Genomic DNA, 26,596 nt, shown 5'->3' with positions numbered 1-26,596 from the left:
TCTAGAAAGAGAGAAACAGTGTAGAAAGAAACAGAGCTATAAGCACATCTTAGGGTCAGAGTGGATGTAGTGAAGAGAACTGTGAAGGAGGCCATGGTGACCCTGGCCCATTGCTCCAGCTGGGAGAGTACAGGACGCATTTTCTATTCAGTCTTGGTGAAATGAAATAGTAGGAAGATTATGCATTTTGAGGAGAAATCAAAAAAACAAAGAACAGAGATCAATTATTGCTGTTGTTTTCTTGTAGTTCAGGTATCTCTTTCTGGCCTGGTTGAAGTTTTTGATGTTTCCACTTAGAAAATAGGGAAGAAAAAGTTGTAATGGAACTCAGGATCTATCTGGAATTTTTCATGTGATAAATTATCATGACTTTTGAAAACTACTGAGCAGCAGGATTGATAAAAGAGCAGCAAATACCATCTGTCCGATTTACATATTTTACCACAGTTCTTCTTAAGCTGTCCAGATGAGGTAGAGAAAAAAGGAGCTGAATGGGTATGGAACAGGAAAGCAGCTATCTTCTATTGCATTTGCAAGAAGAATTTGGAAAAAAAAAGTCTTTAGAGGTTGATGTTTAGACATACATATTTAATCCTTACCGACTATTTGAAAGACATGGTGCTGAAACAATATCATCAGCAGAAAATGCTGCTGGACAGAATTAAGGTGGAATGCTGAATGGCAATGTTTTTTTTTTGTTTTTTTTTTTTTGCTATGATAGAACAAACTCAGCGTTTGTATAAAGCTATTGAGATGTTATGGATGTGTAGGCATGGTGTGAAATTCATATAAAAATTCATTACTGCGGCTGTAATTCTATTTAATTGTATCTCATGAAGAAGGTAGATATTAGGTATTGTGAAGATGTATGCTAATAAACTTATATCTTGCAGTGCTTCCATTAGTAGTTACTACATGCTACAGGAGAGAATGGGCTTCAGTGCATTTATTTTACATGCTTGCAGCAGATATGTAGAGAGTTCAGCTGCAGAACTGAAGCAGAGCCCACATCCTCCATGTTGCAGTTCTGGGCCCTACAAAGCCACACTTGAATGGTACTCCTTTTGTATGTGAGTTCACATTAAAATGGCAAATCCCATGCCCTTTCTGCAGCAGCTGCTTTTCTGAACCTGTTTATGTGAGGGTGGCAATAGCCAAACCTCTCTCTGGACTCTGTTGCTGGCAGGTGCTCCTGCCCTTGCCTCTGGCCAAATCCCATCTAGCTCTGCTCCTCTTTCTCTTTCCCTCCTGGCTCTGGTTCTCACCTGGCCCTCAGTCAAGGCACATATTGGTCTGGCAGCACAGATTTCCAGCTAGGGAGGCTCTGAAGAGCAGGTGGAGAGGCTACTGGAGGCAGTGAAACGCTGTGAGCTTGAGTACAGGCTGGAAGAAGGCAGTCAGTTTGTATTCACAAAACGTTCAAATCTGGTAGCGCTGAGCAGGGAGGCTGGTGTGGTTGCCTTGGAGACGTTCTCCACTTGAGTGGGACCTGTGCAGGGTGCAGCTGGGTGCCTGGCTGTGCTTTGGGGCTGGTGGGATGTTCTTTCATTCTTGACTCTGTTGCTGAATGGGAATCGAAGCGCAGTTATAGGACAGTGGGACTTGCGTAAGAGCCAGGATGGAAAGAAGATCATAAATGCAGAAAGAGTAAAATGTGTGTAAAAGGGAGACAAATGGGAGGACAAGGGTTTTTTTGTTTGCATGAAGAAAGGACTCCATACTCCCTCCTTTTAAAGTAGGAAAGAGAGGCTGGATTTTACCTGCTTTTGAAATAAGATGATTAAGAGTTGACTCCAGGAAGCAACGCTGTCTTTATAGGGAAGAGAGCCCAGTAGAAGAACAAGGCACTAACTTTTGAGAGAAGGTCAAGTTATGAAAGGGATAATACAAGGTTTCTTATGCAAGAAGCACTTAATATTGTGTAATTATAGTAATCCTTTTATCTGAAGATCTCATGCAAGTGTTAATTAAGCCTAATGAGGCCCCTGCAGAGCAATTGTTACAATCTACATTTTTACAGAGAGGGGACCTAGAAGCTGAAATAAATGGGGTTATTTGTTTGAGACGATGTAGCAGCACTGTGGCAACAGTGCTCCTAAGAGAATATGGAGTGTGATTTCACGTTGCCTAACAGCCATGGGCAGAACCCCTTCCATGAAACCATGCTGTATATCCCTATTGCTTTTTTTTTGTCTGGAAATGTAGATGCATAGAAAAACCTCTGGATAAAGAGTTTCTAGATGGTGTTTCTTGACCGCACTTAGAAGCCTGTAGCTATTCTTTAATTTTGTCTAAAGGTATGCTTAAGGTTTACAGAATCTGGTCGTGTTTTGATTAGCGTTCATTGTTTTCAGAGTCTTATGGGAAGCAGCAATAAAGAAAATGTACCTATGTCACTGAGATTTTGTATGTTAATTCTTTCCTTTGTTCAGTTCAGCCTTTCTGGTGCAGAGCAGACTCAGGGATCCCTTTGTGAGGTTCCTATAGGGAAATCAAATAACTCTTAACAGTTACCTTCCTATAATGCTCTTAAACTGCTGCTATTTCAGCACAAAATTCTACCAAAAACTGTAATGAGTGGGTGAGGATGGGAAACAGAAAAATTGCCAGAATTTTGCACTCTTTTGTCCTAGAATACAGCCTGGGCAACACTCTCAGACATAGGGTTTGAATTTTGGATGGTGCTGTGTGGAGCTAGGAGTTGGACTTGATGATCCTGATGGGTCCCTTCCAACTCGGGATATTCTATGATTTATAAATGACTATATTGTGGTGGAAATCCCAGTTTTTCAAAGTTTAGTTCCTCAGATGCAGAACACATAGCTACTGTTTTGAGGAAAGCATGTTATATCTGTTCATTTTCTGTAACAGAGGCTTACAGACTGTGTAAAGAGAAATAGCTCAGCAAACGAAAGTAATTTTTGGAATAAGAACCTGCTGAGCAGGAGTTTTTGTTTTAAGGTGGGTCTTAGAGAACAGCAGTCCTTGAGAGTATATTGCATCCAGAATGGAGCTGTTATCCCTAGATGGCCCTTTACTGGTGGGCAGCTTGTCCACACTAGTTGTGAAAACATAACCACTCAGCAACACATTGGATAAGAATCGTCTTTAGGAGACTTGGCTAAAGGCTGCTTGAGGCTATTTTTCTTCCTTTGGGATTCTGTTCTATGTGAAGGAAGATCTCACTTTGCTTCAGTGTAACAGTTCATGGCAAGAAGTAGGTACTGAGAGGGCTGTAGCATGTGCATGGGGAATGGGAAGAGTCTCTATTTCAAAGCAACGTGATGGCAGAAGGCAATGGCTTGCAGTGCAATATGATGCAGCTAGGAAGCTGCTGACATGAACTACAATGTGATAACAGAGGAAGTCTCCTCTGAGGTTTTTGCAGTGAGATGTGCTTTTTTTACAAATCAACTTGTTTCAGTAGAGGGGTTTACTTTTCACACTGCTCTGAAACCCTCAAACCTAATGTAATTGTTTTTAATTTTTAAAAGATTTAATGCCTTTATGGGCATGTCATGAGGTATTTAATGATTTGAAATTTGGGGTTGCTTGGACAAAGTGTGCTTGAGAGAGTTTCCAGGAAAGAAGGGACTACAGCTTTTACATTTGACATTGTTATTTCTTTCCCCTTCTACAGTTGTTTGATCAAACTACAGTTATCACTGCCCAAAATGATTTAAATTATTTCTGTTCACCACATGCATGCGTTAGTACCAAAGCAATCTTAGGAAAGTGATGTTAAATGATAGTAGTTAGGAAACAGTCAAGATCTCGGTATTTGCAAGCCAAATAAACTGCACATGTATGTCAAATTGCAAAACACTTTATTTTCTCTGTTTTGTTGTCTCAATGTCCCATCAAAGCTTAACTTTATCCTAGCCTTCAATTAGAGTCTGAGTGTGGTAGGGGAGAGGAAAGGGGAGTTTTGAGGAAGATGTCTCTAAATCTGGCAGCAAATTACTATGTACAGCAGAAATTGAAGAGGAACCCAAATCTCTGTTGAGAAAGAAAGGACACTACAGAAACAGATGCTAGCTGAGATGGAGGATGTGGGAAGGGAAGAGGATGAAGGGGCAGAGTAATAGAGGAGGGAGAAACTGGGGTAAGATCCTCCCAGAGAAGAGGAAACTGGATTGTGAAACTGAGTTCAAAATTTCTTACTGCTATCTTTTTCTGGATGACGCAGAACAGCATGACTGCTGGGTGCTAAAACAGTGATAGAAGGTGGAAATTGGAAATGGGACTAGACTGAACTACACTGGCATCTTTAATAGTTCTTAAACAGCTTTTGATTTTGCATCTACTGATGCAGAGCATTTTGAAGGTGTATCAGTTTAATTCAAGGTGAAGTTTTAATCCTTGAAGGGCATCAAGGACAAAGAAGAAACATTGAAACAGGTGACTATATATATTTGAAATTGTATAGACTCTTAGAATTGAGTCTTGGAATATTGACCTCTGTTGTGGAGAACTCATGAAGGAGAAATTAGGAAATGAGGGAAGAAAAAAATAAAAGCAAAATTCCAGCATCCAGGTACTCATCCATAGTGAATGGATGTATCTTTTGGTCAGCTCAATTTCCACAGAAACTCTCCCACTCTTTGTTTCTAGAGCAAAGCTTCAAGCTTACTTAAAGTTTCCCACTGCAGTTTTTGGAGCAATCAGTTTGAGGTTGTGTGTGCATGTTTATATTTTCTTTGTAGTTAGCTGTATGTGATGTCCGTTCTGTAAGAAAGAATATTTGATAGCTTATCATCAGTTTCTAATTGCATTTTGGTTTTGGTGATGCTGACCTGCAGCTGGTAACTTCAGCAGAACTGCCAGCCAATTTCTATAGATATTACAATTGCACAATGTAATATACATCATATTTCAAAATCTGTGCAATTTTCTTTCAGACTTCAACGTGAAGCAATGCTGCATCTACTCCCTGGTGTTTCTTAGCCTAGAATTTGTGTGGTTTTGTTGTGCGTTTTTAGTGTGGCTTTTAAAAATATGGGGATAAACCTTTTCAGAAAACTCCTTTTATTATCTACATACTATTCTTATACTTCTAGCACATGCACACACAAATCCTTTAGATAGTGTATTAGGATGGTATTCTTAATACGCTCAGGTTAGTCGATAACAAAGGAGCCTTTTCTTTGTCTGACAGCTGGAACAAAGAACTTTAGATCCACTATAAGTGCTTGAATAGAGCTTGGTACAAAAAAAAAACCAACATAATCTGACTGTGTCTATAGTAATAAAAAAAAAAGCCAATGTGTAGTTCATCAGTCTTTCTTTATTTCTTGTAGACTGTTTAGAATTTACTTTGTAGAAATGGCCAGTATCACACAATATAATGCAATTTACTGTAGGGTATTGCATTGTTTCTCTGTTAATTGGCTTGCCTACCCTCTAATTGATGAGTTGCATTTATTCAGAGGCAGTTAAGAAAGGCAGACATTGGCTTAGAGATTCAGGAGTGAGAAAAGGGACAGAGTGGACTGGAACCCAAGCCTTCTCTGTTCACGTTAAAATATAGCTGAGAGTCATCTGTATATGTGGACAGTGCTGACGGGAAACCAAAGTTCCTTCTCTTCCATCTCTGATAGCAGAAGGAGCTGTACTGTAACCAAGGAGCTTTGCATTCATTTCTGCTGGCTTCTTGATTTTGAGGGCTCTTTTTAAGAACAAAATTTAATTCAGAGCCGCGATCTATCCCTTTGTGCTGCATAGTCTTGCGTTTTTTTTTAATGCAGATTTAGACTGGAAGCAGCGGTACATGTTTTTCTTTATTTCTGTACAATTTCATATATGGTGACAGTACTGTCAGCACTGCCTAGAAAATAACGTTGATATCAACTAAAGCGCACCAGCAATCAGCTTGTTTTTTCCTTTAATGTATCTTTAAATGCTCTTGTATATTTACTGTAAAGTCACATTGGAAATGCAGAATTCTTGGTGATTCCACTGGAAATTTGATGCTTACAAAAGAATATGAAAAGCAAGCAGTCAACAGGGCACTGCTTATTTTTGAACTATGAATTGATTAAAACAGAAATGGTGTCTCCAAAAAGTGCCTGTGCATTGAAAAACTTACTGTGTTTGAATGAACTTAACAACTGCAGCAAATCCAAAGATAATGACTATATGGGCTAGACACTGCGTGGAATTGTACCATTATTTTAGCGCAATTACAAAGATGAGTAAGGGGTTGTCATGCCCAGAAAATTGTCCATTATTTCAGTAACTGTTACTCATGTCAGACACTTTTAAAAATGTAATTACTCCAGCATTTAGAAAATTATGGAAATGTCTAGTTTATGCTGCAGTGCAAAATACTTATTAAACTCTATTAAAAACCGTGCTGTTAAAAACACTATTGGAATGCGATGTTTTTCAAAAGTATCGTATTAAGGGCAGTGAAAATTCAGCTACAGTTATTATAGAAGCACAGTGCACCATTTTCATCCATACTTTGTGCCTTTGTCTTTCAGCTATCCTCTGTTTTGTTGATTCTAAGTTTACTGGTCTAGGACTCTTCTGTTTTTTTCTCTGTTGTTGTCTGAGCCTTGTATATTTGGCATACATTGGTGGCTACTCTGCGAGACAGTAGGGACAAATAATAACTATTTTGCTTGCAGGATGGTTGTGCTACAGAAGATTGTGATGTGAGTTTATCCAGATAGCACTGACAGCCTAGAAAGAACAGCTCTAAGGATAATTTAGCCTATATCACTGTCAGGCGATAATGAGAAAATATAACAATAGAAAGCAATATTTTTCTAACACTGGCCAGGTTACTTAAGAGATTAATGACCCAAATTAGTATTCTGACATTTCCTACTGGCTGCTCTCCCCTGTCCCTTCCCAGAGGAACCTTTCCGTTTTTGTGGCTTTTTGCTCTTGTTCAGGTTAAGTTGATTGTTACTCAAAATCCACTGAGTCTTATGGTCTGCGCCCATAAATCACAGCACCATTTAGCTCATGTTAGTAAGAAACATAGAACATGTTACTGATTTGAGTAGGAGTTTCTCAGCGATGTTTCTCCTCTAGATATGAAATGGGGACACAGATCAAAACTTAGGCTGAAAGTCTGCACTAGATTTTCACTTGTGCCCACCTGGCAAGAAGTTTTCATACAGCATAGAACTTCCAATGTTAAAGTGTAAACTGGAGAGGGGGAAACTTGGTGGTGTGCTTCAGGGGAGCATCTGTGAAGCTTTTGGGAATTTCAATTTTTTGCTCGAAGCTTGAAGGAATACTCTCAAATCCATTATGAATTAGAGAGGGAAAATCAATATCTGCCAATCTGTCCAGATTCTTTTCATAAGAAATATAACTGAAATGTCTGTTCTTGTATTTTTAAAACTTTCAGACTTCCAATTCTGCTGCAGCACTGACATTCAGTATATTAAATTCTGAAATGTTCTGTATCTTTTAAGGACACAGCAGTTCCCTTGTATTTGGACTGATACGGGAAAATGCTGGGAGAAAAAATTCTCCTTGAGGACCTCTCGTAAGAAATCCCTTAGATGCAATCTCCATTGCTTCTTTCATGGGGAATATTTGGAATACCAGCTTTCATCTCCTTTTCCTGCTCCTGCTTTTTGTCTACTTGTTCATTCTAGGTTGGAAAGAAGTGCAAGAATGTAGTGGAAATGCTAAGTCATGGCTTGAAGCAGTGACTGAGCACTTGGTGGGAAGGCAGGGCCAACCCAGGGGAGCTCAGGTGCATGCAATGCACTTGATTCTGAAAGGGGTGGAGTCAGGATCCACCCCTTCCCAAACCTCATTTAAGAGTTGGCAGTGGAGGCAAGGGTTATCTCCCTGGAGATCCCTGCCCACCTGAGGCCTTCCAAGGGTAAGCAGCTTTTTTCCTTTGTTACTGTGTCCATCCATGTCTGCTGTACTTGAGCATATCCTTGCTTGCTGTAGCCTAGGACTTTGCTACTCCACTGTCATTGCAGTGTTTTCCATCGCGTTACAGAGAGGATAAACAGTGGGCAGATAATGTTGCATGCAGGAGGGGAAGCTAGGAGTGCTGAATGTGTCATCATGTCATTGCTGTGCTTTTTGGCTTTTCCGGTGCCTGTGTCTGGCAGCGAATTCTGGAGTCTGACTCTGTTCTACTCTTCAGGTTACTGAGCTTCCAACTCTAAATAGCACCAGTGTCAAAAGCAAACATCCATCTAGTGTCTCAATAGGGTAAAACAGGAATTAGAAGTGTTTGTCACAGATATTAAGAGTGTCAAATAGCTGAGAAATATGCATAAAACAAAGAGTTGTGGAATGTGGCATTGTCAACAGTTTTTTGAGGTGAATTCTGTGCCAGTTGCTTCAGGCTTCAAAAGGATGTTCAGCATGCAGGAATTCAGTTTGCTCAGCTGTTCCTTAAGATCATCTTGATAGTTCTGGAACCTTTTTGGTTGAAATGGAAAAATTAAGTGTTGGGTGAACAGGATATTTACATGTGCATGATTCTCTAGCAGCCATTGTGCTCTACCCTTTTATGAACTGCACATGAAAGAGGACTTAAGGGGTTATAGCCTTGCCTGGAATGCTTTAGTCTCTGTTTACTGTTAGTTCCAGCAGCTACTTTGTGTGAGTTGTTGAAGGGAGTTTCCCAATTGTCCCATCTACTGTGCTTTGCTTTGCATTGTAGAGCAGTCACAGAATGCATGAGCTGTTTTTCTTTCAAGCAAAACAAGGAAGATGTGTGCTCTAGGGAGTAACTGGCCTTCAGACTTTGCTAAGCCTGGTCTGAGTTAAGATCCCTTGAGCTGTGGATATTGAGTGCTCACAACTGAATTGTTCTGTTATGCTGTCGGTCTGCATGGTCAGTAGAGTAGGCAGAACTCTGGAGGGCAGCTGCTGCTCCTGTTGCTCCAGCTGGATCTTCCATTGGCTGTCCCCATCTCTGTGCCTTCTCAGAGCCAGCCTACCTTAGCTGTGCAGTTTGACTCTAAGTTTGCTGGTTTCCTTATGCAAGGCTGAGCGGAAGGTGGAAAGCGTTATGTTCACTAACAGTGACCAGGCAATACATGGTGAGGGACAGCTGTTCAGCTATCCAAATATAATCTAAAGCTCCCCTATCCTGTGAGCTAGGACTTGTAAGGAATGGAATATTTTCTATCATGCATCTGCTCACTGCTGTTAAATGGTTAATTTCTTTATCATAAAATTAAGAATTTGAAGAAAATAAAGAGAGGAAGAAATTACAAGTTGCTTGTAATGCCTTCATTTCTGATCACAGTGCATGTCTTTGCATACCATATTTGGACATTAATTGGTATGTATGTTCTCCCACAAGTGATTTTGCAGGAGACCAATGCTAGTAATTGGGCTATAGACCCCTTGCTTACTAGGATGTCATCCAGCTTCACTTCAGTCACATATTCAGGCTCCCAGTTACTTCTCACTTTGTAGCCTTTGTAGCATTGCTTTAGCTAATGTAAGGCACTGTCCAGAAAAAATGAGATGTGCAGTTGGAATATAAAGGTGCCTAACTTATTAATGTACAGGAAAGTGAAGACAGAATGTTACCTTGCATTCATAGTAGTAAAAAAAAAAAAAAAAGTAAAAAATTACCTGATGTTGTATGTATTTATAGAATTCCTAATTCCATTTTGAAATTGTCTGTCATAGAATATTTTGGAGACCAAAAGCATAGATAACTTCAGAAAAGAGAAGTTTCTAGTGGATAGATATTCATCCACTCATGATTTTTCCTGCTCTCAAGGTACTGATCTAAAGTAGGGTCTTGCTCAGGAAATCTGTCGCCTGATAATCATTGTACTTTCAGGAAGCAGTACCAATGTAAGGGGATGCTTTGTACTATGTTTCTTAGTGTACTTTCCTAAGTCCTGCTCCTGTGTACAGAAGAAGGATTAGAGTTAGGGTTGAGGAAAGAGGGTAGGTGGTCCTCAGAGTTCTGTAGTTCCTACAAAACAGGTATCAAAACATTTTTGCTGCTGATTTTCCAAAAACACTTCAGTCATCTTGGAAGCTTTGAGTTTTTAAGAAAGTGAGTGCTGGAAACGTCTAGCAGGTAAAAAGAAGACTTCAGAACTGCCAGGTGTGATTTTCATGTATAGACTCTGCACTAATCCTGTTTCAGGTCTGTCAACGGTTTACGGGCGTTAGGCCCGATTCCGTGACAAAGGGGACGGGGGACCCAAGGGCCCACGTCCCGGGAAAAGGGGAAAGGGGAAAAGGGTAGGGAGATGGCCCTGAGAGCAAAGAACAGCAGCAACAATCTGAGGAGAAACAAAACTAATTTACTAAATAAAATATCGGAATGCAAAGCAACACACTATAATACAATATAATTACAATTTAAGCTGATAAATCCAACACAGAGAGAGAGAATGTCCCAAAGTCAAGGTAGGCCTTACTCTACTACCGACGATAAGACGGCTGGAGAGCGAGGTGCTGCCAAGACGAGAGACGGCGGAAAAAGGGACGAGGTCTCGTGATCTGCAAGTTTTTATACTGCGAGCTTCTATCTTTTCCCTCCGGCTGGAAAATGGTAACAAAGGAGCAAAGTACCGTGGGGACTGTAGTAGTCCTTCTCTTCTGAGAACTAGGTATGTCCACTACATGATGTTATGATGTGGAATACCAATAACTGAAAATCACAAAACCATGACACAGGTCCTTCAGACTGTGACGGAAATCTTAAACATTTTTTAAATGATGATAAATAGTTCTGATAAAGTGAAGCTACTCTTCATGGGATTAAAGAAAATGCATTAAAATATATAAGAAGTAAATAGGTAGCCAGATGTTCTTGTATGGTCAATTAAGAATTATGAAAATTGCTTCATTTTCTTGAAGCTGTAACAAAGCATGATCCTGGGAGACGATGCATTTCTTGGACTGCTGTCTGTTTAACTGAAAGCAGTAGTTAGTCAGTGTCTTTCAGGCCTGTAGCCTGGGTTGGCTTTAAATGGAGTGGGATGTTTGCAGTACACCAGGGAGTAACCAGTTGGGAAGAAGTAGAAACCTCATCTTGGGTATCCATAGGACTGCATCAAGTCAGCAAGCTAGCAACAGAACATGATGAGATAAGAGAAAATTATGCTTTATTCCAAGTACTCGTCAGTATGTATTGAATATATTCAAAGTTCCTTCATTTTAGAACACATGTCTACAAATATGCTACTTTCTCAAATAGGAGAATTGTTTTTTACATGGAAACTGGTGTTAAATGACTTATTTTGAGGTGAAGCGTGGGATAGAGGATCAAAACATTAAGCTTTTCTTCGTGATGTATGAGAGTGTGTGGTTTCTTTCAGTGTTTCAGTTCATCAGTGAGCTCTGGAATTCTGTGAAGATCTTTTCTGTGTGCTTAAAAGACTAAAATGAAGGTAAAGGAAAATGGTGTTCTTAAGCCTAATGTCTTATGAGTAGCAAAGATTTTCTGCATCTGCTTCTTGGCTAGGAGATCCTAAAAAGTGTGGTGGAAAGGGGTCTCAGGAGAATACATTCGATTTTGCTGGCTTCAGCCTTAAAAACTGTGCCAGAGCCCTTGAGAGATATTTGACCTGGAAACAAAATTTGATGGGGATTTCCTGACTGTCCCAAGCATCCAGTTTTAGTGCTTTATTGTCTCTGTTTTTCCTGATCTCCACTGTTGCAACTGAGATTTGTTACTTAAGGCTGAAGTTCTGAGTAATTCATTTTATTAACTCCTTCTTTGCATCTTCCTGGTATGCAATAGTACTGGAATTTGCTCCCCTCAGTCTTCAACTTCACTAGATTAAGGATTTTTGAACTCTTTCATGTGTCATATTTGTTAGACATCTGATTATTTCCATAACTTCTGCTTGATCTAGGTCTCTTGTGATCTGAAGCACTGAAAGCTAGACTGAGATGAGATTTATTAGCTTGGTTTTGTTTTCAGCAACTGGGACTGAGATGCCTTGATTTCTCCATGCACTAGAGACATCAGCCATGTCAAACCAGAGAGGTCTGCTTTCTAGAAGAGGAGCCCAAAAGCAGGAGTACTGCAGTATTCAGGGGGTGGCGGTGTTTCTTTGGACATAACCCCTAATGACAATGCTGAAAGGATAAACAATCGTTTAGTTCTGAAAGATGACAAGCAGATATGACCAGCAATAGTACTTACAAAATACCAGTGGAACAAATGATTTAGAAATGCCTGTTAGTAGGAACTAATTGAGTTCTGTGTAGACTGGGATATATAGAGCAGGATGCAGCCAAGAATTAATGACAGAGATAATGAAGTGGCATATGGATTCCTTCAGCTGCTTTCTTTCCCAAAATAGCCAGTTTCAAGGGCTAGGAAGGATGAATCGACTGGATGCAAAAATACAGTGTTAGCATAATTATGTCAAAAAACAAGTGGAAGTATCATAGGATGGATTTTGTCCTTTTGATTTTTCTTTGGTGCAAGTTTTCTGACTGCTCACCCTGAGTACAGAGGAGAACACCAGCTTGCTGCCTCCTCCAGCTACTGAGTTTTATATTGTGAACATAAGCCTGTGTTATTAACTCCGCATCTCTCAGTCATAATAGTGCATGTGAATCCTGTCACGCGGATCTCTAAGAATGATTCTGTTTTCCTGCCTTGTAAAGGTGCCAGCTCAAACATGAGATGTTTTTTTTTTTCTTCTCCCTGGGCCATTTTTTGTGACTTGCTTCTGCACTTGAGTCTTCATATCTTCTGTGAAGTCTGCTATTGTACTATGATCTGTTATGGATGAATGGTTGGGAAGCTATACAACAGTAAATGTTGCTGCCATGCCCTCTGGGGAGAGGTATGTCTTCCCATGCGCTCAAACTCTTTAAGAGGATTGCCACAGCTCCCACTCAGGTAACTCGAGAAGCCCAGCGGTGAATGATTTGAGTACTGAGAATGATTTTGGATGCAGTACTCCAGGTGGGGGGGGGGGGGGGTCTCAAGAGCAGAGTGGAGGGACAGAATCACCTCTCCCAACCTGCTGGTCATGCTTCTATTGATGTAGCTCAGGATACAGTTGGCCTTCTGGCCTGTAAGCACATGTTGCAGGATCATTTTGAGTCTTTCATCAGCTGATGCTCCCAAATCCTCCTCAGGGCTGCTCTCAAGCCATTCTCTGCCCAACCTGTATCTTTTGCCCTGACCCAGATGCAGGACTTTGCACCTGGCCTTGCTGAACTTCATGAGGTTAGAATGGGCCCACTTCTCAAGCCTGTCCTGGTCCATCTGGATAGCATCCCTTACCTCTAGCGTGTCAGATGCACGGCTCAACTTGGTGTCATTTGTGGGTAACCTGTGGAGTTGCTGATAAATGAGGATTTTGGAGGTGTCCCAGAAAGGAACAATCCTACCTACTCTTTGTCGTCCAACATCACCTGGCATTTCTGCTAAGTGACTATATACTGTTTACACGCACAGTGGTTCTAGATATTTATTTCTGATCTGAAGCCAGTAAATCTGTATGATGCTACTCTGTAATAGACATCCCGGTTTGGGTTGGCAATAACTGGGATGTATGCTTACTGCTCTTTTTTTTTTTTCCCCTACCTGTAAGAGGCTGCTAATGTATCCTTGTCCAAACTGTTGTCCGTTGTTGTCTGCGGTCAGTTGCTTGGTTGCCTTATCTACTGTGACAGAGTCTCTAGGGAAAGAAAGCTAACTCAAAGCATTTCCACAAGGCTCAGAACTTGTTCCACAGTTAGTTTGCCCTACTTCCAGATTTGAATAATCTGGTTGAGGTAGTGCATGAGGAGCTATGTTAGAACCCATTGCTCCTTGCAATCCTTTAGGCCTTTTTCAGGCAATGCCTGGAATCTGCAGTAACCTGGGTGATTCCAATCTCAGCTAGAGTCTTCTGGCAGCGTTTTGAACCTTAATAATAATAATAATAGCATGCATTTAGCTATTCTTGAACAGTCTGCTGGCCTAGCGAGAAAATCTAGTCTTGTTAGTATGTTAAATGTCTTTCTTCTTCCCCATCACCACCACAGCAGAAGGGACATCAAAACTAATGTTGGATTATTGTAAAAATGGTTCATTGTACTGAAATAGCAAATTTAAACACCCCCTCTTCTTAAAACCTCTTTGAGGATAAAGAAGAAAATAAGCAGTAAAAAGCATTCACAGATGGGTATTATTCTGATAGTAACATGTATTGAAAAATGTTACAGGGAAAGGAATGCTTATTACACAAAATTGCAGACAGTAGGGTCACAAGGAAAGTACTGAATTGTAAAGGTTTTCCATTTGTTGACCAACTCAAAACTCTCTGATTTGTTTAATGTATCATCAAAGGTGTTCTGTCTTGTATCATCCAGACTTTTTGTCTGTATGTGATTTTTTTTTTTTGCCTAGTGTACTTGCACCATAGAAATGGAGGATAAACATACCAGAAAAATAACTATCCTTATTTGGAACAATTTTCCTTCCTTTTCTACAAAGAGAAAGGAGACAAAGTAAAAACTAACTTATATGAGAAGTGACTCTAAGTCAATAGAGATACAGTAGAGTCAAAGCACTGCCTTTTGTATTTGAAGTTGATGATAAGCTAGACATAGTTCAGGAGAGCCTAGAATGAGAGAACTGTTGAAATTTCTATAATTGCATGTGCATTTTCTGCTGAAATGTATTGTTGACATATAGGCAGTTCTGCAGTTCTTGATCTAGTAACAATGCTGTTTTTCAAAATTCAGACTTCAGATGTGTAATTACTGTCTAAGATTGTTTTAAAATAGAGCAGTGAAGAATGAGTTTTCATATAATTTGATTCAGAGTTGTTATTTTAGGAAAAGAGTATGGATGATAACTTTGAGCCTTATCAAATTAAAACTCAATAAAAGTGCTGGCAAGCCTGCAATTTTGTCCTTGTCATAAAAGAAAGTCATTTAGCATCCTGATTATCTGATATTGACTGTTGTAGTCTTAATAATTCATTCTGGAGCAAAAGAGACTGAAATATTTCATCAAAAGAGAAGAACTGTTTGTGATGTAGATTTTACTTCTTATTGATCAACCTTTCTTCCTCAGTAAAACAGGATCTTTTTCTCACTTTTTTTTTTTGTAATTTATTCTCTAGCTGATAAATTTAGATGGAAATTAGAAGAACTGGAGAAAGAAAAAAAATCTTTAAAATTTCAACTTCCTTCGAGACATCCTTCAATTAGCAGTTTTTTGCATAGGTTTGTCACCCAAGTTCAAGCAGTATTGTGCTGGGCTGTGGATGGGTAAGTTTGCTGACTCCTTCTGTAAAATGACACTTCTGTATTTCTTAAAGCATGGAATGCAATTTATGGTGAATTTTAATGGAAAATTGTAAGGACCTTCTGGCATAGAAATATGAAACACATTTATGAAAACTTGCCGTCTCCCCCTTTTTCTTACATTTCATTCAGAATTACTCTTAAAAAGGTTGATTATTGTGAACTGGTGAATCAAATAGAACTTTTCTCAATGATGATGTGTGAGAATGGGATTGAATCCAGACCCAGCAACAGTGTAAGACAGTTTGAGCAATGGTTCCTTATGGAGTTAATTATGATACTCCTTTTTCAGGTAATGAAAGGACATTTAAATATAAAGTAAAAACAGGTTATTCTTTGAGATGTGTAGATCTCTGGGAGCTTCCTTTTATGCATTGCTTGTTAGGTGGCAATAATGCACTCTGCACTGTATGAAGTCACAAAAATAACTTCTCAGTCTTCTCTTGAAGGGAGAACAGCTTCAAAGACAGGGAGAATGTGAGATGCCTTGCGTGACCCAAGGGAGGTAGTTAGCTTAGGAAGAAAAGGTTGTCTCTATTCCTGGGTCTTTCTTCAGCTGTGCTACTGGTTACTGTTGTTAAAAGTAAGAGGATTATTCATTCCTAGGTTTTGGAAGCTATTATCAAATGCTATAGCACAAATAAAAGAAGAAAAACCTTTTATATTCTGGCAGCTTGTGTGTATAAAGACTGCAGTGTGTGCTAGTCAATAAATTTTGGTATATATAACTTTTTAATATATATGAAAATTAGTTAAAATCTCTACAGATAATAGGATTTATTGAGAAACGATCTACTGAATTTTAAAGGTCTTTTTAACAAATGTTTATAGAATTTAGTAATGAGACATGTTTAAAACTAACTCCGCTCCCTATTTTCTTCTGTGTTCTGAGGCCCTAAGAAGCTGCTTTACTATTCCTTAAAGATTACTTTAAAGCATTTTGTCATTAAAATATTTTCCCTGCATGCATTAATTTATAACAACATTTTTTACTTTAGAGGTGGGATTGTTTTCAGTGTCAAATTTCAGTATCAATTCTGTACAGCATCCCTGAAATAAGCAGTCTGCTAATTTTTATAAAAAATATCTTCTATGTATGTACGTACACGTAGCTGCTCCAAAACTAATGCTTCCTATTTTATTATGTTGACCCACAATTTCAGAGGCAGATGTTAGGGGTATGGCAGTAGAGGTTGAACCTTCCTGCCAGTATTCCATTACATGTTGTTACTGTGTGACAGATGGCAGCAGAGGGGCGGTCTGACACAACAGTGTCTGATGTGGACGTGCATATGAAGCAAAGGTGTGGCACTGAATTCTTCCATGCAGAAAAAGTTGCACCCACTGACCTTCATCGTTTTTTGCTGAACGTATGGAAACAAAACAGTGGATGTGAGCGCAGTGAGATGGTGGGTGGTGTTTCAGCAGTGGTGGCAATGGGTTACCTCTGCCATGTTCCGGACACCCAGGCAGATATTTATGAGTGCAGCATGCAGTCTCTTGTTCATCACTGGCAAAAGTACACAACTAATGAAGGTGACTGTGCTGAAAAATAGTATTTTGTAGCTGAGAATTTGCTCTATCAAGTAGTATTATTGTGCTCTTTCTATCTGAAATAAATAGGAGGCATTACTTTCAGAGCAAACTTTGTGTATTATATATAATGTATACATTTATGAAAGTTTTCCTGTTCTCCTTCTGATGGCTATATCTGTAACTCTTCTCTTTGCACAGGTGTGAGAGAAGTGCCATTCTTCAGGGTCAGATGAATGTCTTCTTACTCCTCACTTTTATGTCTTGCACACTCTCTGGTCTTTGAGCTTGAGTTTGACTGTTGTGCACCTTATATTTTTCTTGCTTGATTCATAGCCTTTGACACCACTTAATCTTCAGTCTGACTCCTTTGCTGATGGAGCAAGCAAACGCTTTGTCTTCACCAGGGATTTGTAACAGTTTAAAGTTTTTTTCTACCAACAGTGTTTTTATAAAATACAGCTGGAAAACACTACCACTTCTTCAAGGAAAATCTGTTGGCTTCATTCTTTGTTTTTTGTTTTGAATCAGAATAAAGCTATGATATCCAAGGTTTCTTTTTTCATCTGGAAAATGAAGCAAATTAGACAGACTAGCCCCAGAAGACCAGAACACTGTAGTTTTACTGCAATCAAGCCAATCTCATATTTCTGTAAATGAAGAACCTTTTAAATTTGAAGTGTGTATGGCAAGTTTAATATGAGACTGACATTTGTGCCTTGGATTTGTTTTATGTGATTAAGTCATGAGATGAATTTTTTGGTAAATGCATTCAGTGTTGACACTGGGATATTGTGGGTGCATGGTAGGAGTCAAGTTTGGTTAGGAACAATGCCGTGTTCATTTGATCACGCAGATTCAGTGAAATCAGGGAGACCTTGTTTCTGTTTCCTCAAAATGAAGTAGGCAGAAGTACAGGCAATTTGCCAGGGATTCTGAGAGTAACATTTGTTGACTGTGGAATGTTTTCTAAATTTTGATCAGCTGCTCAGAATTTCTATTGCATTCAGTTTTCAGAAAGTTGCAACATTTTCTTTCTTTTTTTTTAAATGCTTCAGAGCTTCTGAGAAGTGTAGTTCAAAGCCACAGTGATCAGTAATGCAAGGCACATACACGCAGAGGTGGCCTCACACACAAGTGTTTGATTTACTTTCATTGTAGAAATGCTGGTATACAATCCTTATGTCAGTTTTGTTTAAGTATTATTGCCATTTATACTAGACTTTTCCTTTTGCTTTTTTTAGTATATTCTTCAGCCCATAGAGAAGGGAGTAAAGCATATGTGTATTCTAATGATCCTGCTGGAGAGACATGAATTGTTTGTTCTCCATATTGTTAAGCAGCTGTTCATGGAGATAATAATTGTGATTAATCATGCTTACACCACTTGTGATGCATGTTTTGTATGTGGCATAAATGTATGTTTTGCAAGATTACGGTGTGGAATCATGCTTTAAAACCATCCTTCATCTGAGACAGTTTGTCATTTTTTTTATTTTTAAACAAAATGTTGAAATGTAGCTTTATCCTTTGTGAGGAAATACACATACTTGTCTCTCAAGATGGACATGGAAATGCAATTTGTCTTACAAGTGCGCATGCCCTTATGCAGAAACATGTGTGACAGAATAGGTTTGCCTTGTTTGCAGGTGCGTTTTGAGAGGCTGATTATAAACTTGACGCTTAATGTAATACACTGATTACCTTGGGGTCCAATCATGCAAAGATTTACAGCTGAGGGTTGTTCCGACCACTGTGAGGAATCTCACTGACTGTGATTTTGAAAGAACTCGCTGTGCAAGAGAAAAATAAAATTGGCATTGTGGAGCAACGCTCCAGATGATCTCTAGTGTGGATTCCAAAAGCTGACAGAAGCTGCAAAAATGGCTTTGGCAAGTTTCTAAACTTCTGTCTGAAAGAGGCTTTTCTCTGTATTGGTAGAAATTACATGCCTTAGTTTTGTCTCTTTGAAGGTGGTGAAGGATAAATTTCTGAAAAATGAAGTAGCTGGGGGAAGCCCGAAGCTACATAAATTTTCCTTTTACTTTCTTCAGTGTGTTGTAAAAACAGTGTAAATGTTTGATATAATAAGGAAGATATGCCAAGGAAAATGTCTTGTTCTCTAACTGTGTAGATGTTTAAGATGTAATCATTCTGGTGATGGAGTGTTATGGCTCTGAAGGTAACACTTAGTATTCTTATCTCTTTAATCTTTGAGAAGTGAATACCCAGTGAGAGAACTGATTTTTAGCTTTTGTCTTTCCTCCTTGAAAAGGGTTAGAAATGAAGAAACCCAACTTCGGCATGAAAACAAACATGAACTGTTGAGATCCACTTACCAGGAGAGGATAAAGGTTTTGGCCGTGAAACGAAACGACCTTTTGCAAGAAAAGAAATGTTTACAGGTAAAAGGACTGCCAAGTTATCTATAATAACCAGTGCCGTGTGGGGAAAAATCTTGTAAGCTGTCACATAAAATTAAATAAGCTTACTGTAGAATTTCATTCCGTGCAGCAATTAGAGCCTTGGCTGTAGTCCAGTTGATAATCTAAGTGATGACTGGAGATGGCAGCCACAGGAGTTGTGTTAATCTCATTAAAGAAAAGCAGAGCTGGAAGGCTCGGTGGCTTGTGTGCATGCTTTAATTTTCCCCGTTATCCCTTTAAGTGTGCTCTTTATGTTCTAATTTGCCGTTTTTAAATTTCACCGATCTGCAGAAGTTTTTATTTGAAGATGGAAAGAATTTTGAAGGAGACAATCTGTGATCGATTTCTGGTTAGATTTGATTATCGATATGTGGTTTACCAGTTTTTGGTCCTGAAAGGTGATCAGTACATTTCATTATGAGGCAGCGGTCTTTATGGAGCAGTTGTCATTTGCCACTGGTAACTTTACACTGTGTGTGTATACATAAATACATGTGTAAGCATGTATGTATGTATACAAGTTTACGTATACATGTACATACACACGTGTGTATATATATATAAAAGAGGAATGAAATGGAGAAAAACATCTTAGATGACCACTGCAAACTCTTTTCATCAAGTTATCACCTGCGCATTTTTTAGATTTATTTCATCAATCTACAAGAGTGAATGTAGTTTAGGTTTAAAGGTGTCTAGAAAACTAGTTTTTGTAATCTGTGTCCATCCTACCATGTCAAACTACTCAAATGAAAAATACTGTCCTTGAGACTCGATGCCAGGTAATGTTTCTATAACTGTTTTGAGTGAATTTTTATTTCTCTGTGATGACACCAGGGACAAATTAGCCATAGCCTTCACAGGCATGCTATGAGGACTTCTCAAAATGATCATGAATTCTAAGTTCTGAAGAAGTCTGACCTGTAATGAATGGTGGCTTCTGGCATCTCTTAAAAACTGATCTGGCCCAAAATCACACATGATCTGATTTATTTATTTATTTTCCTCAGCACTACTTTCCCTTTCCTTTTGCTGTCTCTCCTTTTAGTTCTGCATGTACCTTCTGGACTTCTAAAGAGCTTGTGACAATATCTGAAATTTACTTTGTAATGTCTCTACTGTGATCTATACTTTGTGGACAACACAAGCCTGTACATGAAGTTAGGAATCTCATAATCAGTACTGATTAGCTGTCATGATAGAAATCTCAGTTTAAACTCAAATCCAAAAGGTAAACCTCCAGGTTATGTTGAGTGAGCTAAATATCATCTGTTGTTCCATGCTGAGACTTTAAGTCCTTTTTATCCATCCCTGGAGGCTGCCTGAGAGCACATTAAAGGCTCCTTGACATTTCTGGAAAAGAAAGAGAGAAAATTCCAGCTTGCTGGCTAAGATTTCCATTCTCCCAAGAATAAATGTGAACTGTTCCCAAGCAGAATAGCTTTATCTTTGTGAATGCTGATTCTGGTATCTGAGTTGTAAAAAAATATTTCAGTACTAAAAGTGTGCTTTTTAAAACCAAATTCTGTTCATCTCCTTTTGTTCCCCTGTAGGTTGCATATTGCAGAGATTGCAATTACTATGTTTTCAAAGAATATGAAGGTCTTTGTATTAAGTAGAGCCTATTAAGATTTTGGCAGTATTCCCAATCCAGTAATACAGAGACAGAATTGTCCTTTGTGCACACTAAAAGCCTGATTTTGAGACTCAGAGAAACAAAACTGATGCTTTTGGCCTGCTGACCTTTCTGTTCTTAACAAATGCCTGTGGGTTTAAACATGGGCCACTCTGTTTTCTTGTAGCTAAAAGAACAAAAATGAAGAAAACAACTGATAAATGTAGTCCAGAGCACACTAATATAAGTTGAATTCTTTGAGCCAGTTCAGTCTTTTAATGTGCAAGGGACTATTTCATCTTGTTTTAAGTAATACTCATGGAGTGTCAGAGAGCTTGTTAGAGCAACAAACCTGAAAACATTTGTTTATAAAGTGAGCATTAGTGAACAGAACTTCAGTAAAATTACGCTGAGAATGTTAGAAGAGCCTAAAAGTAAGTTGTATAAACATGCTAATTTTTTCTGAATCTCTGCTTCATATATTGTCGAATGTGGAAAATGCTTGTTGAGATAGAAAAAATGTTATTCTTAGTATCTTCATTACTCAGTATTTGGGCCCCAAAGCTTTTTTCTGTGTACCACTGAAACCCTCTATTGGATGCAGATTTATTACTTTATGAATGGGCTCTTTTTACAACATTAATCAACATGGTATCTGAGTGATTCAAATTGACTTAATTTTGTCTCTGCAACTGCCTTAAAGTGAAGAGACGTTACTATTGCCATTTTACAGATAGAGAATTAAGTAGTGAATTATCATAAAAAGCTACGTAGTACTTTTTAAAGTGAATTTTGTAATGCCTACTTACTTACCTGGAAAAGGTCCCTGAAAAAGGTCTTTTTTTCTTTAACTGGTCTGAATATGGTAATGGGGAATTTGAGCTTTGATTTCTTCAGAGAGTCTCTGGGTAGCACTTCAGAGACTCTTCTTTTTGATTGTATGGAAGATGGTGAACATTCAGTCTGTGACTGTGCATGCAGATAACAGACTAAGTGGCTTCCAGTTTCACAGAGAATATGAGAAATGTAGGAATAAAATCAAATGTTCCAGTATGACATTCAACAACTTAGCAAATAGTTTTCCTTTGATTTTTTTTAACTCACTTTCCAAATCCTAGGACAAGTGAGCCAAGGGCCATATTTTAAATAACTTTATTAACTCAACAACCCAAATTCCTTTATGAAGTGCTCCTTCTCTGGGTGCAAGCCATCTCTTGAGTTTCCAAGGAAAAATTAGAATATTCTTTTGCAAGAAACATCCCCACCATAAAATGTTTAATATTGAAGTCTAGAGGAACCATTGCAGAGATATGCTGCAGTAGAATGGACAGGTTGTTGATCACCTCCCAGGCTGACACAAGATTCTGTGACTGTGGTTGGACTGAGATTTTTTTTATTTTTTAAACAAAATTTTTCAACTTAGGAAGTACTGGTGATAGGGAAAAGGTGCCTATCACAGTTGATTTTGTCAGAGGAATCTGAAATATGATGTTGAGAAGGATGGGGGGAGTTTCAGACTGTAGAAGTGCAAGAGTTTCAAAGCACAACCAGAGGTAAGAAATTTTGCACGTCAACAAAAGGCTGTCTTCTCATCTAGTGTTGCATTAAATGGAACAACCTTAATTTATGCTACTTCTAAGACATTATTCTAGGAGCATAGCAATTTCTTTCATTTTGTCATAGTAAATTGAGGTTTCTGTTCTATGCAGAAAGAAATTGAAGACCTCCGAGTAAGACTGACTGTGTTAGAAGAGAAAGATCAACAGCTACAAAGAGAAATTGAAGAACAAGACAGGCTTATTCAGTCACAGGACTGTGAACTGACTGCCTTGCTTGGCTGTGTTTCTTTGAGAGAGCTACGGGAAATAAGCAAGGCTGTGGATGACACTTTAGCATCCTCCTATGGAATTCCATTCAGCTTGGATCTTCCAGAGACAATAAAGAGGTATTTAAATATTAATATGTTATAACTGATGTAAAGTCTTGTACCTTCCCAGTGTGGTGTGGAGTTCACTGCCAGATGTTTCCTTACTAATCATGCCAGCTAATTACCTGCATTTGGACAATTCAGTATTTGTTCTTAGGAATTCTTCTGTTCTAATATACTTCCTTTGGAATGAGGACCTTGTAGTAATTTCAAGATCTTGTACTTCATATTTTTACGGAAAAGAGCTATCTATAGAAAGCATTGGAATCATCAATTGTTAATACCTATCATCTATTTAAATGACTTTTTGGTAACTAGTGAAATTTATTTCCTCGCTTGGTAATACAGTAATTGCAGCGTATTTCTCACAGTCTGAAAATGTACCAGGCACCATCCAAATAAATGTTAGAGATGTCTCTTGCTTCAGTGAACTTCCAAAAGTAATAAGGATTGCTCTGATGAGTGTTAGGCTCAGACATTGGAATTGAGGTAGTGGGGGAAAGGATAGGGCTTGAAGGCTAACCCACAATTAAATGCAAAGCATGTGGTTCTTCTAGATGGAAAAGTAGCTACTTTTTTAATGTTTTTTGAAATAACCTCATCTTTATTTAGAAAAGCAATAGAAGCATTTCGGGACATAAATGTTATTGACAATCAATGGAACGTTGATGATGGAACTTTGAAAGTGTTATTTCTTCTGTGTCATCAGGACAAAATAAAATTCCTATTTATCCTAATTTTCATTCCTTCCAGATAAGCAATAATTGTGTTGCCTGCATCTTTTTTTCCCTTTCTTCATGTTTATTGGATTTAGATCATTTGTATTAACATTCATGAGAAGTTGCTGTTCATGTGTGCTAATTTATACAGACTTTTTCTTAAAGTCAGCAGAATGTCTCATGGAAGACATCCCTCTCTTTTGAGGTTTGTTTAAAATTTTAAATTAAGTTATGGAATTCTTGAGTTGTTTAGTTTGTTTTAATGGTTGCTTCTACTTGTGTTTCAAAGATTGAGGAATAAAAGGTTTCAAGCAGTCTGTCTGAGAACATATACTTTGATTTGAGTTTTCTCTTAGTTTTGGGTTTGCTTACAAAAGAATATTCAGGTTTATTTTTTTTCCACTCACACTGCTGATGCAACATTTGAGTTGCACTTACTCTTTAGGAAACGCTTTAATGATGTCTTAAATTAGTACTTGTTCAGGAGCAGCTTCCTCTGAGTTCTTCACTCACCAGTGCCATGAATAACATATTCACTTGAGGGAAAGCAGGTGCTTGTTATTGGAAGTGAGCTCAGAACTTTAACAAAGATTTGATTACTTTTTTTTTCTCATTTTTGAATGAGGCCTTGAACGATCCTTTTTTTTGTTTTAGTTTTTTTCTCTTTACCATAGTTGGAGTTCCCCTATAGCAAGCGAGGACAAGTAAATTCTAGATTGGTTTACATAAGTAAGCATGCTTAGGCAAGCATCTTTGACAGCCTTTAGGAAAAGTTTCACTCTCCTACTTCAGGCTGTAGTTGTTTGCTTTTGTCAAGCCCAAAGGCTTTTTTGGACCTGAACTAATGGCAATGATGCAGATATCCACCTATCACCTTGTCATGGGAAACCTACAGCTCTTGGTTCAGAAGGTGGAAGCTTCTGTGTTGAGGTGCATTGTATCCTGACTGGATCTGAACCTACAGCCTCAGAGCGAGCTCCTAGCTGCTAAGCTTTTCAATGTCCTTGGCATCATGTTCTGCTATATCCCATTTAAAATCTTCACAAATGTTGTATATGCTTTGCCAGCTGCTCTAGTAAAAAATACTTAAGCTTTTGGGAGCAAGGGTTGAAAACTCCAGTATAGATGTTTAACTCAACAGCTTGACTTCATTACGTGGCCTCTTCTCTTGCCTGTGATTTTTGGATCTCTTCGCTTAAACCACTGTCTACTTTAGGTACCTGAAAGAATTCCAGGGCTGTTCTGTGTGATGGTCATGCGCATTTCCAGGATGGTTTCTCTGCTACTTTTTGCTTCCAGAGTAGGCTATATATCCAGAAGTGCTGAGGAGAATAATATGCCCCTGCTGTGGTTTCAGTTAACAGTGAGATATCTCTGAAATATTACAGTTAAAGTGATAGATGTCTTCCTTCTAAATCTGTACAATCCATTATACCTCAGATAAAGTGATCTTAGAGTGTGACCAGATGCAGATACGTTTTCTCTTTACATAAGATGAAAACATTGCAAACAGATAAGTCAGGTAGCATGTGTACACTTCCAGTGGGCCCACGGAAGTCCCCTACAGTGTTATTAAGATATTCTATAACGTAGGAAACCTTCCTGCTTGAAAGGAAGGCTGCAATTTCAAAGTGAGATCATGTCCCTCAGGGTCCTATCTATCTATCAAGGTTTTGAATATCTCTAAGGATAAAGATCTTACAGCCTCACTAGGTATCCTATCTTTGACCAGTCCTTCACTGTGCGCTCTTTTTTTGTCTCATATCTATCCAGAATTTCCCTTTTTGCAACTTGCGCTGACTTATCCTAAATCAGTACATCCTGTGATAGACAATTATATGTTAGGTAAGAGGTTAAAAATTTAATAAAACCGGTTCTGCATGTTAGTTTTAAATTCCAAAGTATTGGGGTATTAAATAGAAAAGTTCATTTTATTCTAGGAATTACTACAAAAGAAAAATTTGAAAATTTTCTAAAGTTTGGGCTATGTGATAAATAAATACACATTTACTTAAGAACAGTGCTTATGTAGAAAGTCATTCAATACTGATGGGCTGCTGACTGATGACAAGTTTCTGGGTACCAGGATGAAAGATATTGTGTATTTATTCTAACTGCGTTGTGCTAGTGAGTAAAGTACTGCTATAATGTGCTTTTGCATAATTATTTATTGGGTAGATGAGCTGCTTTCAGCACTGGGATAGCACAGGGCTGATGTGAAGCATCTCTTAAAATAATCTGTGCTATAATGAATCATATTCATTGGCTTGCATCTCACCATAAAAATACAAATTATTTTGCTTTTCTTGGTCTAAATGTTATCAAATAAAAACTTATTAAAGCAAACATAAGGGAAAACGAGAGAACATCTTAAATGAAGAGTAATTACCCAGATACAATTGTGCAGAAGGAGTGCAAGTCAATGTGACATTAGGTTGTGCACTGTTTCAAGCTTATTTTTCTTGTCAAGCATTGTTATTTTCAGGAAGATTAATAATCCTTTGTTTGGCCTTGTTTATCTTATGTGGTAGATTTTTTTGAAAACTAAAAGCCTTTGAAGTAATTTTAACATGCTTAGAGTTTGAAGACTTGAAAAATGTTGCATGTTTTACTCCGGGCTCTTTCTTGAGGGCTAGTGGAGGCCTAGGTTAGAGCAAGGCCAGTTAATTTTCAATCAAAAAAGCTAGCTTGTGATTTGACAGGGATTCTTATCTGAGTTGAGACCATAAAATGTGGTTATTTTGCTCATCAAGACAGGCTTAATTACCCTTGATAAACTAAAGGGCGTAATTATTATAAAATGAGGAAATAGCAGTACAGAAGCTCAGACTCCTTTTATAGAGTTCTGTGCTAGAAACACATTCAAAAAGTGGTGGGAGCAGCTGCTGTTTTGTGTGCTCTGATATTATTGTGTATTAACTGAAGACAATATACTGAAATCAGAGAAAAATAGGTCTGGGAGTTAAGTGTGAAGGACTTTCTCCTGGAGATTGCAAAGGTAAAAGAAAAAAAAAGTTCCATCTTCATATCCTCCACTGAAGAGGGGGCAGTTAAAAATGTATTTGAAACTGTGTAACTTGTATCTTCTCATTATAAAATAAGACAGCGTTAATTATTTGATTTATTCACTTCAGTGCCCACT

The 26,596-nt window shown here is 38.4% G+C and overlaps 1 protein-coding gene across 1 annotated transcript in view; it reads left to right on the top strand.

Annotated features, from left to right (window-relative positions):
• The window catches only part of DISC1 (disrupted in schizophrenia 1), a 191,150-nt gene that overhangs the window by 40,143 nt on the left and 124,411 nt on the right, over positions 1-26,596 (top strand). The window contains exons 4-6 of the mRNA XM_021390509.1: positions 15,051-15,198; positions 19,043-19,172; positions 22,518-22,753. Of these exons, the coding sequence (XP_021246184.1) occupies positions 15,051-15,198; positions 19,043-19,172; positions 22,518-22,753 (514 nt within the window). The remainder of the gene's footprint in view (positions 1-15,050; positions 15,199-19,042; positions 19,173-22,517; positions 22,754-26,596) is intronic.

Source organism: Numida meleagris, chromosome 3 (genome assembly GCF_002078875.1).
Source record: "Numida meleagris isolate 19003 breed g44 Domestic line chromosome 3, NumMel1.0, whole genome shotgun sequence".
Taxonomy (NCBI): domain Eukaryota; kingdom Metazoa; phylum Chordata; class Aves; order Galliformes; family Numididae; genus Numida; species Numida meleagris.
This window is presented reverse-complemented; position numbering and strand designations above follow the sequence as displayed.